General features: G+C 36.6%; 1 protein-coding gene across 1 annotated transcript; it reads right to left on the bottom strand.

Moving 5' to 3' along the window:
• Positions 1-375: 375 nt before the first annotated feature.
• FAM98B (family with sequence similarity 98, member B) lies at positions 376-13,172 on the bottom strand (the record flags this gene model as incomplete). The annotated part of the gene is made up of 7 exons (XM_010086296.1): positions 376-711; positions 2,164-2,331; positions 4,143-4,259; positions 4,645-4,725; positions 11,047-11,225; positions 11,976-12,110; positions 13,024-13,172. Coding segments are annotated over 7 exons (1,165 nt in total), but the record flags the coding sequence as incomplete, so codon positions are not given.
• Positions 13,173-13,640: the final 468 nt, after the last annotated feature.

The raw sequence follows: 13,640 nt of genomic DNA, 5'->3' as shown, positions 1-13,640 counted from the left end.
TTTGCTTTTTCTACACAGCATTTTGGAGCAGGGGAGTGGACATGCAACATGCAATAATTAGAGAGGCCTGAACATTAAATAATATATTTTTGTTTGTTTAGAAAGGGTTTTATTCATTTTTCTGAGGCTTATTTTAAATAACATATCAAAAAAAACACCACATGACCAGTATGAAAAACAAGGACTTTAGTCATCACATTTTAGTATAAAAGTTCTGTTAACTGAAAGAATTCAATGACAACATCAGTTGGTCTAATGCAATGATTCACATGGTCATACTCAATTCTAACCTAAAGTTAACATATCTAAATTCCTGGTGCCAGTAAACACCACCACTATAATTTTCCCAATTACTCTGTTAATATTTACAGTATTTTAGTATCTTCTGTATCCTCCCCCTCCTCTTCCACCATATGGATCACCGTAGCCTCCCCTGCCACCGTAACCTCCCCTGCCACCGTAATCTCCCCTGCCACCTTGGAAGCCACCTCCACCTCTTCCACCACCTCTGAAACCCCCACCTCCAAAACCACCACCTGCTCCTCCTCTACCCCCTCCACCTCCCCAGTTGCCCCTTCCACCTCCACCCCCACCTCCCCAGCCACCTCTTCCACCACCTTCTTGTCGTTTTTGCCAAGGAGGCATTTCAGGAGGAGGTGGTTCAATCTCTGTTGGTCTGCCTCCACGGTCAGGTACTCTCCCCATCAGAACCTATATGGAAAAAATAGGTCATTTTTAGTTTACAAAAACAGGAATAGTAACTTGAAGGGACACAGGGTTCTTCTGCTATGGACAAAGACATGCTGCCTGCTCTTTGCAGGAAATATGGTCCCCATCATGTGGAGCTTGACAGGAGAATCCCTATTTCCTGGCCTTGTAAGTTGCCACAACACAACAGACCTCTGAAAGTGATCCCATTTTCCATCTGCAAAATAGAAATAACTGCAGCTAGCTTGCTCATATTACTTTTCTGAAATATTTATGAAGAAAACTACGCACATGTGAAGTATTAGTACTACAATAAGCAATATACAATTCATATATATGGATATATAAATATATATTCACATAGAAAAGACTCCTTATGATACTGCTCTTCTACTTAAATTTCAAAGTTCAAACCTAATCATCTGACAAAAAACATAAACTAACAAACTGATGTGCAACTCTAAAAGGAACACCAGTTTGCCTTAAATTAGAAACTACTGACACTCAGTAGAGAGCTGGAACAGAAAAAATACATCATGTGCTGCAGTAACACTTTAAAGAAAATTAAAAAAGGGATCTTGAATTTGGTGGATCTTGAATTTGGTGGATATTACTCAGCATACAAAAAGGAAGACTGTACTGGAAAAAGTTACAGAGAACATTAGGTTTAAGAACAAAGAGGTATCCGAGTAGGCCTGTTTGATATTTTTGTATTTCCTAATCTCTCTGTGTAATGAATTTTAGCATACTCTGGTCCGTCCCAGGCACTCCAATTAAAGTCCTCTCAAGAAAAAGAAAAACTTTCTCTGAGATCCTACAATAATTACAAAACCTCAGAATCTTTGGGATCAAAACATATTAAAAGGTATGTAAATGAGGCATAAAACTTTAAAAAATGTGTAAATAAAGCATTCATAAAAACAGGTTTAGTCACCATTTGAATGGTGAAACTAATGTGGGTACAATGTTGACTTATTACTGTAGCCAAATCAAATAACATTACTTTGTAGCAAAATTACACTTCCACAGAAGCTTTTGCAATTTATAACATACTGATAAACTAAAGACACTGGTTTACGAACTGAACAACATAATCCTAGCAACAGGTAGCCCAGGAAGCGATAACTGTATCCTTAACCTGAGGTGTGCAGTTCTACTGAACTCTGGAGGTGATTTACACATAGACAGGCGCACACACATGGCCCCCGCCACTGGTCCTTCTCATCTAGACTACTGCTTCATCCTGTTGCATGACTGACTGTTTAATAAGACAAAAAAGAAGTTCCTGCAATGTTTACTGGAATGCTGCAAACCTTCCTTTCTTAAAGCACCAGGTATAACCATCTTGCAAAAAGAAATGAAAATATTAAGCAAAGAGTACAATTCCAGAATTACTTTTGATAAGTCTGTGAACTCCCATGTCCTTGTAGCACATCCCAGAAAGAAAAAGTATACCTTGTTGATAGCACAGACTGTTTTTTCTCGTGTTGATCCACTACTTGTTCTTATGATCTTTGATAAATCTTCTCGAGCAGCAAGAAGGTGAGCTAATGTAATAGTTGACTTTGGAGATAATGCATAGCGCTTGGGCTGATAGATTCGTGCTATGTCATCTGTTTTTACCTAAATGATAAAATAAAACACAGCTTAGTTGCTAGGCATAAACCACACAAACTTACTGTAAACCATGTACTGGTCTTAACTAAGTTTCAATTTGAGCACAGGGTGTAATGTCTGAAAATCTAGGTTATCTTACAAAATATAGTGCCAGTTGTTACCAATTCTCTTCATACTGATGGAGCTATTGTCCAAAAAAAACCGCTGCTGGTATGTTTAACTGAGACTGAAACTCCGCAACATTACAAAGGAAACTCTCCTATCCACTGGCATCAAACAGATTCTTTGATGTTTTCCAACATCTCTAAAGACGAATACTTAAGAGTCCAAACTGCGCTCTCAAGAGCTTCACATAGAGATATTTAACAGATCACCTCTAAATGTGATGAAAACAGAGTAGCTTCAAAGTGAAGTCAATTTGTGGAAAAAAGTTCAAATATATCAATGCTCAATGCAGCCAAACACTTGTGCAAGCCATGAAAAAGTGAGACTGAGAAGGCGAGAAAATAAGATTTTTTTTCCAAATACACTTTGATGTTTCATTTAACAAAAAAAAGAAAAATAAATACACTTTCTGGGAACATCTAGAACAATCTTCAGAGGAAAAAAAAAATTATCTTGGACGGACCAGACAACAGGTGCTGTTCCTTCACGTGACTGCTTTGCTAGGCAATTACTACACCATTTATAGATCCATTTCAGTCTGCAAACTTACCCCTATTTGGGAGCGAACAACTAAAAAAAAAAAAAAACCACCACAAAAAGTGCCACACCATCAAAAGCACAGAAAGGTATCAATGCCTATTTAATAGTGGGGAAAAAAAGGCCAGTGAACAAGTACATTGAAAAAGGACAATAATTTGCCTCTTGGCTTAAAAAAAAAAAAAAATCTAAATTATATCAATGCCAACACATTTTCAATCCCCAAATCCTTCTTGAAGAAGTCATAAATAAATATTTTTACAAGAAAAACAAGGAAAAAAAAATATATATATAATTTTGAATTAATATGGAACCTGGTTATTTCTGTAACTGCATACTATTTCAGATCAACAGCATTTATAAGACAGGAAAATGAATCATCTTACTACTTTATCATCATTGGACTAGATGATCTTTCCAGGTCCCTTCCAATCTCTAACATTCTGTGATTCTGTGATCATTAAAAATCTCTTTAAACTATTGTTCTACTGTGAAAGTGTATTCATTGTTTTTCATGTTGCTGAATGGAATAATATCAAGTGACCTAAAATTTTAGTCTAAGTTAGTCACCAGTTAACATCAACTACACTTTAAATTGGAAAATACACAGTTGTATTGGTACAAGCTACAAGGAAGCTACGCATCTAGGGACACCCCCTGGCTTCTGTGAGATAAATGCCTTCCTTCTCCTTTCTTGTATCATAAAAGCATTCACAACCCCTGCAGAAATGGCAAACCATTCCAAAGCAGCACAGCAGCATCGAGACACATGTCTTCCAGCAAAACTTAGTGAGCTTCATGAAACTGATTCTGTCTGCACGTGTCAATGACAAATTGTGACACCAGAAAGACTTGTAATAATTCATGCTTTCAGTAAGCTTTCAAAGTGCTTTGTGAAGCTATAAACAGTCACAAATGATGGACCATGCCATCTGGTCATCCTTCCCCTTCCTAAATATCTAGGACTTGGATGTTACAATCCAGGATCAGAAACTGGTTGGAAAGAAGACAACAGTAACAGAAGTGTATTTACATGGTATGTATACTCGGTAGGAAGACCTGGGGAATTGTAGCAGACTCCCACCTACAGGAAGGAAAAAACACAGCAAGCTTACCTTGGCTCTATCAGACCAGCCGAAAGACTGCACTGTCACATCTAGCCTCTTCATTAACATACGTCGCCGACATTCATACTCACTGCAAAGAGCCTCATTGATTTTTTCCAATCTTTCCTGCAGTGTTGCAATAAAAAAATCCAAACATTCAAATCTATAAAGTTATAGAAGTCAATTTAAATTTAACCCCATTCAGCAACTAAAATGTCTATCCCCCAGGGTGACTGCTTTAAACTACATAAAATTAGGGGTGCATCTGTGTAGTGTTACCCTAATATGTATATGCAAAATATTTTCAAAGTTAATAAGTGGATGAATCAACACAAAGTCTGTTTGTTAGCATTAATTTTGGAAGTATGTGATTAGCATTGTTAATATTCAGCAACTGAATTTTACTATTAATGTTTAGCAATAGAACAGTGACTGTAAAATGGACAAAGATAGATGAAGCCCTATGCATTAACTTTGAATAGAGAAAAGAAATTGAGAGACTTTTTTTTACCACTTGGTCAGAATTCAGAGGTTTTGTTAGCAGTGATTTCCCCACATGGTTATTTTGAACTTTTGAGAGAATGTCCTTTATCTGAAACGAAACACATACTTGTTCTCAGAACACAAATGATATTTACATTTGTTTCAGCACAATTTGCTGCAATCATAACTTGCTACTTATAAGATCAAATACAGCACATTTGTTTTAGCAGACTTGTTAAAACAGATATGCATCTTCTGGCTTATCATCCATTACGAAAAGATTTCCTGAATACTTTCACTACATGATCAACCTCTACACAAAAATATTTTTCGGCACACCATTTCTTCTCCCAATTATAATAGAATAATATCTACATGGCACCTATCAAGTGTATATAGGAGGTAGGACCAGCTAAAATACTTATTTTACTTATTACTAAGTGTTGTAACTACAACTAAGTAAATGTAGCAATTGGAAGCTAGGAGTTGTGTTGTCAAATGTTAGACTTGGCTACGAAAATCTGGTGACGGGTGCTAGTAAGAAAGGCAGGAGATACGATAGATACGCGATCATTCTCTCACTGATTTTCTTCTAATCCTATAATTGGTCCCACTTAACATTATGTTTAAGACTTTTGCATTCACTCCAAAGCAGCCTTGCTTATACTTCTTCCATTAGTTTTTGCCCTCAGTAATCGGAGATGAAGCATGCTCTCTCTGCCTTCCAAGCTCCACTGCATTCTCCTCTCTCATTACAAGAAACCTCTACCTCCTCTTCTTGAAGGAACTTCTTTTGGCACAGCTCTTCTAAAACCATATCATGAACGCCCACAAGACTTGTAACTAACTTTCTGCATGTTATTGCTCCTGCAAGTTTCACACACACTCTGACGGGGAGAACTACACCTTCATTTGCTTTTGTAAATAATTATGGGGAACCAAGTCAAACAAGACTAAAACTAGACTTAATTTTCTTTTATATGTCACAAGGAAGGATTACTGTAGTGCATAACCTACAGTAAATCCTGTAGCTGAAGACAGCCATTAGATTCATTTGCAAAGACTGTAAGACTTAATGCCTTATGGGCAGGAAATTTACATTAAATTTATCATAAAGGTATGATTCAAAGCCCACTCTTCCAGTATTACCTTAGTTCATCTCATCAGAGTTTACAGCTCTACATATTATAGAAATATCACCTCCACTGATCACCATGAATAAAAGCTCTAGGAGATAGAAATCAAATTCTAGAGCGCCTAGTTAATTGATTAAAGAATTAAACCTCATATTTTCTTTACAAAAAGCCCTCCAGAGTTGTCTGATTTGTCTGTCTTCTGAATGTAGCCAACTTGTTTTGATTTTAGTGAAGAATGTACATGATGCCTCTCATAATCTATTTCAAAATTCAAATGTACCTCAGCACAAACTATGCTTGGATTTAAACCAATGTCTGAAGAATCAAAAACTGAAGTTAATAATCAACAATATAATAAGATCAGCATGACAGCAAGACACAAAATCAGTTATTAGTATAGAAGGAATAAAGAGCAGGTGAATTAAAAATTCTATTAGGCAAGTGGTGTCTCTCCATACACCATCAAGGTCAGAAATACAACCTCAAAGGTTCTGATGAGTTGAAAGGAAGAGAATCTATCAAAATTATACTGGCTGCTGGAAAAAAACAGCACAATGAAACCAAAACAATTCCTCAGTGCAATTTATAGCTACAGAGTGAAAGAAAATCTGAAAACCAGTGATATTGAATACTATCTAGAGACTAGAATTATTGCAAGTTTGCAGCTGCAAGGGCAAATAAAATACTGGGCTCCACATACAAAAGCCATACATTCTGCCATCGCAAGTCGATCACAGTTAAAAGACCTAACCCAGCACTGTGAACTCCCGATTTCCACAAACTGAAAAATGAAAGGAAGTTTAGAGAGAACAATTAAGGAAAAGAATCAGTAAAAATGAGAAGAAACAAGACCAGCTAAATTACACAATCCTTTGACTGCCAAACTGCCCCCAGATTTCCACAATCTTTTCTTTCCAAGTTAAAGAGAATATGCACATAATTTATCCAGCGGCAAGTTTATTAATCAAGTAACATTTAAGGAGGAATCTTTTCACTGATGAACGGGTTTACATTCATGTTTGTGACACACTGTAAACTCATACCTAGATTACTGAATCTCCACTTTATTCCCTCACCCCCATCAGCAGGACTCTGAGGGCATACCTACAGCTATAATGGTGAAAATCCGGTCTGCCTTGCAGCTGCAGAATACATCGTCCAGCCTTGACTGATGGCAGGGCAATGAGCACAAGAGCTCTGACATACACCCTGTCTGCCAGAGGACAAGAATACAACTGGTGGAAGAATCTATGCTATAACCTACAACCATGAACATGACAGTTGCCCTAGATTAAGAAGGATAAGCAGGAGTTTTAAAAAACCACCATCCAGAAAGAAGTCTGTATGTGTAAGTGTGAACAATACCAGAAGCAGTGCTGAGATAAAAAAGCAGTGAAGACATCCTCATAGAAATGTAAAACAAATTGTAACATCCAAATCATCCTCACACACTCAGCTGTAAAAAGCAAGCCAATTAATTAAAAGCTAGATGGAGACAAATATACTTGACTATTCAACATACTGTGTAATCAATGACCTCAGTAACATTCAATATTTATGGGATTGCTTTGGAAGTTCATACACTATAAGAGTAGTTTAAAAACAAACCAGGCATCGGATCTGAGACAAAAATATTGACTTCAAAATTTGCTGTATAAAAATAGACAATTATTCTGTTGTTACCAAACAAGCCATATCTTCATGTATTGAACATGACATTTCTCATCTGTTTTATAAGTCTGTACTCCTTTAAAAAAATTTTTAGCTCAGATTTCACTACCATGTACCACACATCTATTAATTATCTTTGCCCTCTGTCAAAACAGAACAATAATTTTTATGTTTAACACCATTTGCACAGATAAATATCATATATGCATGCATCTCCAGCATTTCCAAGATTTTTGAAAAAACCTGGCCTGGAGAGAGGTGTCATTTTATCAACTTAAGTTAAAGTGTCAACACTGGCAACAACTGGCTGTGATCGTATCGTATAGTCAGTACACTTTAAGGAAAGAACATTGTCTTAATTAGCCATAAGGTGTATTGCACAATTGCAGAAATATCACCTAAAATCTTAGGCACAAATATTGTTAACCCCTCCTCTGCCTCTCTTCCATTTACCTCCAGATCATTTTAATTTCAATATTTATCTAACTCTAAAGACCTTCTTGTTTGACCTTTATATCTGGTGAACAGGACAACTCTTTCAGTCTTGTTCCCTGTAACTACATTGATACTTGATATACTGGCATCATTATGTCTGTAAAATTATTAAACGCTAACAGTTAAAAGCAACAGGCTAACTTAAATATGAATAAACATGAAGTATTCCAAATATTTTTAAAGATCTTCTGCTCATACTTCACTTAAATCTTATTTTAGCTTAGTTTTGATTTAATTTATTTGGTAATCCTTTACAGTTTCTTTTCATTCTCTGCTATTAGGGGACATCTTTTCACATATTAGAACACAAATACTGTGGGCAAACAAAAAAAAAAAATTAGAAGTCTTTTGAGTAATATTGTATTAAGAAGTCTTTCAAATAAACAGTATTAGAATGTCACTTCATAATTAGGTGTGAAATTCATATTATCTTGACTGGAAAAAAGCCAGCTGTGAGCATGAGTTACAAAGCACAACACCAGCATAAGCTTTTCTGACTCTTCGACCAATATTCAGTTAGAATTTATGGGGTTTTTGGTACTAAATTTCAGAACACCTCCCAGAGCTGCCCTTTGTAAATATAGTTTACAAGGGAATAGCATCTTAAAAGAACAACTAAAAAATTACTATTAGTTTTCAGTGCTATAGAGTAAAATAAAATATACTTAGTGCTAGGAGCCTGTAATACTGTTAATTCATCTCTCACATTTTCTTATGTGTGTTGATAACCACTATCCCAGTTTATTGCAGGAGATGCAAATTTAAAACATACTTCCCACAATCGCACATTCAAAGTTTGAGCTACTATAAAACTCATGGTTAGAATGAAGAAAGCAATCCTGATTTTACACTAGTCTTTTAAATAAACTGATAAATTATTAAAACAATCAATGTTCTAACATTCCATACCAAAGTACAATGTGTGATCTGTCCCTTTGGTAGATTGCTGCTGCACAGCCAAACTATTCTCAGAACTATTCCCACAGCTACTGACATTGCTGAAGATGCTAGACAGAGACAAAGAGTAGACATGTTGAAATGCTGCAGATACATTTGCAAATTCAATAAAAACACTAGATTGCTATATAAGTCTCTTTTACAAATGATATAGTATAATACTAAAAATCAACAGTGCAACAGAACCTAATTAAATCAGAAGCAACAAAATATTTGGAAAAAGAAATCGATCTTCAAGTGAATTTTTGCAAGAACCTAAAAACAATAACAAATGTTACTCTGAAAAAAGCGCTTACAAAGCTAATGAATTCCAATTGTTCTAATACAGCTACATCTACTAATATAGGTGTCTAGCTCTGTACTGTATCAAAATAACTCTGAACCTGTCCTACATTAAAATAAAGGACGAAGGACAAGGAAACATATGGTAGAAATTCCCCAAAACCTCCTCAGAGGCAGGAAAAAATTCCTGTGTTTCTAAGTGATGAAACATGCAGAGAACAAATTACACTACTAATTTGGAGTCACAGAAGATGAACGAATTAGTTTTGCCACCTTTCTACATTCTGAAGTGAGTACAAGTGGTATGACCGCTGTGGCTGACAGAACTAGAAACCACTGCAAAATAGTCCAGGCAGTATCATTAAAAAACAAAAAAACCCCAAAAAACCAACATGCTTGAAAGATTCTTCTCATTTTAGTACTTATGAAACTGTAACAGTTTACATAAACTGTAACAGTAACACCCTGCACACCACTTCAGGCCTGTGACCCTATCTGCAAGCAAATCTTGGGCTTAGCAAGAAGTGGCAGATACCAGGGGTCTAATAATTCACAGAAAACTTCCTAGACTCACGAAGGAACTGGCCCACCAGGTCTGGTCTTACTGTCATCCAGCTGCAGAGGTAGAGCCCCATCCCTTTAGAACTGAATGAAACTAAATCTGTACCCAAAAAATGAAGCAATGAAGTGAGGAAGGAAGGCCACTACCTGCGGCTGCTGCCTACAAACCCACATGGACGTAAACACACAGCCAACACCCACAGAGGGAGATCAACAGCAGAAGGCAAGTTTCAATCACTTAGTTATTAGCTGGAACTCTGACATTTTAATCCTCAGAAAACAGTGCTAGAATTGTTTCTGCATCCTTTCAAAAACATTTAATGGAAAGACTGGATACAAATATTTAATGAGAACTAAATGGATCAAGCACGGTAATAGTGCAGAAACAGGCAGCCAGACACTTTTTTTAATACATTAATCTATCAAAGGTTTTGTCTTTTCACACTAAGGATGCACAGATGTAAGAAAATCATGCAAGTAACAGGCCCTCCGCCCAAAATCTCTGAATGTTCAACTGGCCACTGGGAGAGAAGGAAACAAAAAAAGAAGCATTATCATGTACAATTATTAAACTCAACACTCAGCAGCAGAGGGACATTCATCCTATGTATCTCCCCTAAGGTGCCTGGTCACCCACTCTCTCCCCAAATACTAAGGAGAAATAAAGAGCAAAACTCTCAGCTGCCTGACAGAAAAGGTAAATTCCACCCCAAGTCTATTTACATTCTGCAGCAAGTCAGATTCAGGATCCCATCAGTGCAATGAATTACAAACTGGTAGGACACAACTGAAAGAGCCATACTGTGGAATAAGGTTTAAGCTGGCTCATTGACTGGCTAACTTGGTGATTCAGGCATTTTCATCCTCTTCTACAACTAAGGAAATGGCAGTAACAAATCAATACTTGCGATTAAGAAATTCATAAGGTAAAAAGCAAAAATTTAAGTTTTGGATATCAAATTTAAATACATCCCATAAACAACTACAGGTACATAAATGTGCAATTAGTTATTACCCAAAGTCATCTTCTTGCTGCACCACATTTGAATGGGTGACAGGAAAACAATGTTACTTCAACTCATATCCTAAACTTGCAGGGCAAAGTATGCCTCACCAGGTACACTGCATTCTCAGGGAAATGCTGGAATACTTCACCTCGTAACTGAAACAGTTTAACAACACTAGGCTGGCTTTCAGCATAAAAATTCCTTTGCACTTGTCAGATAGGGCTTTTATGGTTTATACTGTTGGGTCCTTAACTCTAAGATGAATGCTTACAGAGCTCATGCTTACAGTTTAACAACAGAGAGAGCAGATTAACCCCATACCTTTTGTTCCGCTTTGGTTAACAAGGGAGGAATATCAGAAGACGAGGAGTCTGGGAGGCCCAGTGCATCACAAATAGCTTGCACTTCCTGATAAATTTCATTGTGCTTTTCCAAATGAGGGCCCTTATTTTTCTTGTTGTGCAATATCTTTAAAGCCTGAAGTTCTGTACTTAGAAACACTAGAGAGAAAAGTGTCATAATGGAAGATTTAGAGACACTTGAATATTTCTGCATCCATATTCTCATATACAAATACAATATACACATTTCTAATAAGATCACAATAAAAGGGAGAATCTTTCTCAGTTCTGTCCTGGACAGGTCAGTACCTGCTTCCCATTCTTTATCTGAACCAACATTCACCTGACTTCCTACCTTTAGTCTACACATCATATTTAACTGCTTAGCCTACTTCCCCCCCCCAAGATCCCTGGTTCCTCGGCTAGTTTCGTATTATCACATTGGTTCCTGCTGCTATTTCATTCCTTTCCTGTGAGATGTCAGGTGTTTGCCACCACTAATTTCTCAAGATAATCTCATTCCATACTTAAGTCCCAACTGGTACTCCTTTGTCCAACCCCAACTTAAACCTAGACTTCTCTCAATCTTGGTTTCAGCACCTTTCTTTTAAGCTGCGCAGAAACCTCTCAAAAATGCAGTAAGCAAGGTCTCGGTTTCAGCTGAGCTGGAATTGCATCAAGAGAGGGATCAGACACCTCAGTAGGCTGAACCATACTTCACAAAGAAATTTTAGTTTCTACCAAAATAGTTTTCTAATAGTTTTCTATTTTCCACTTCTGCACAAGGGAGCTCATGCACGTTCAGCTAGGTTGCAATGATTGTCGGACATATACTTAAATACACATAATGAACTATTTAATGTAAATTGTACAATAATGATATAAATGGGAAAAATTATTATAACTTACAGAGAAGTTTAAGACAATCTTCTTTATCTCTTAATCTGTCCTTGACGTCTCCAGATACGAGTGATGAATATGGACAAGCCATTTCTCTCAGAAAGCCACTAATCTCAAGCTGGAAGCTCTCTATATCTTTATCACCTATGGGAATAAATAAATGCACAGTCAATGGCTTTTTACAGAAACATCAAACTGTAAGCTAATTTTCTTAGCTTATACACATAATTGCAGCAGGTTTCAATAGCCCAGACAAAAATTTACCACCTACGACCCTAAGTAGCATTTTCTTTCTTTCTTCTTAAAGAAGTCCTACATACAAGCAGACAAGCTTTTTCATAGCTACGGCAATATTGTACTCATGCTTTAAACAAGAAGGTGATGCTACAGCAGTCTTTGAAGACATGAATGCAAATAAATGGAATGAACGAGCAATTCATGCCTAGCAGAAAAACAGCCAGTGCTTATTTCTTTTTCAGATCATAGGAACATCACTACCAAATGAACAGCTTATGGCACAAAACAGCCTGTTAATGTAATTAATTTTCTGATTAACAAGTTACAGGAGTCATGAGCCTGTTATTTTCAATGGTTGTTTTTAGTTTTACTACTTTTTTGTGAAAACACAAGCATATAAAATCTCATCCAAGTTCCAGCACTCAACAGAGAAAGAATCAAGTAGCACTAATGAGCAACTCACGCATCTACACACAGTGCTGAATGAAACACTGCACTGGACCAACTAGCTAAAAATACCAGGCACTGGAATTTAAGCTGTCAAAATATGATTACATATAACTACCATTCATAGGATGTACTTTTTATATCTAAGCAGATCTAAAGAAAACCCAAAACATATTTTTTTTTCTTTTGAAAGAATCTTCACAAGACAAGACCTTTATCTAAGACCCACATACACACAAATATCAGCTTCATTTGGCCACCCTTCAGCTATCTCCTAAATTTCAAAACTGTAATTTCACTATTAGCTGAACAATACGGATCTAAATCCACTGAACAAATACTAAATTGCTTCAATAAATTAACATTCATATACCATCTGTTGAAGTGATGCTTTCCTCCATATTACAAAGTGACTTTATTTGGGAACCTAACCAAACGCAAAGCTCAAAAAATTCTGGTGAAGACAATCCTTTTTCTGCTGCTTTGTTCAGGGCTTCTTCCTCCAACAGGGGACCCGTGTACCTGCATGGACAGATAAACATCAGTGATAAGAAGCAAGTTTAATACAAAATGTACACACTTTAAAATCACTTTTATTATAAGCTAGTTAGTAACTACAGTGAAATAAACTAATGTTTGTAAGTTACTTTTGTCAATGAATAATTCAGGTTTTTTTCAAACATGCCAAAAAGGAGTGCTAATTTATAAACAAAGTTGTTTGTCAGAAAATAGGAGGAGGGCATTTTCACGTATCATGTGTGTAGGTGAAAACAGCATTTCATGTCTCAACACATGCCAAACGGACAACAATTCAAGTATTAATTCAAGTGGTTAGTCAAACACATTGCCTTCCAACACTAACAATACTGCCCTAGTACTGGCAGTAAGGTAACGCAAAATCAAACCACATTTTACATCGTTTCTTTCCTATTGCATCTGAAGGACCTTCGCGGGAGGCAGGCTGGCTCCAACGGCCCCGGCGGGGCACTA

This window comes from Pterocles gutturalis, unplaced genomic scaffold, assembly GCF_000699245.1.
Source record: "Pterocles gutturalis isolate BGI_N339 unplaced genomic scaffold, ASM69924v1 scaffold52731, whole genome shotgun sequence".
Classification (NCBI taxonomy): Eukaryota; Metazoa; Chordata; class Aves; order Pterocliformes; family Pteroclidae; genus Pterocles; species Pterocles gutturalis.
The sequence above is the reverse complement of the archived record's forward strand: the minus strand, read 5'-3'. Positions and strand labels throughout refer to the sequence as shown.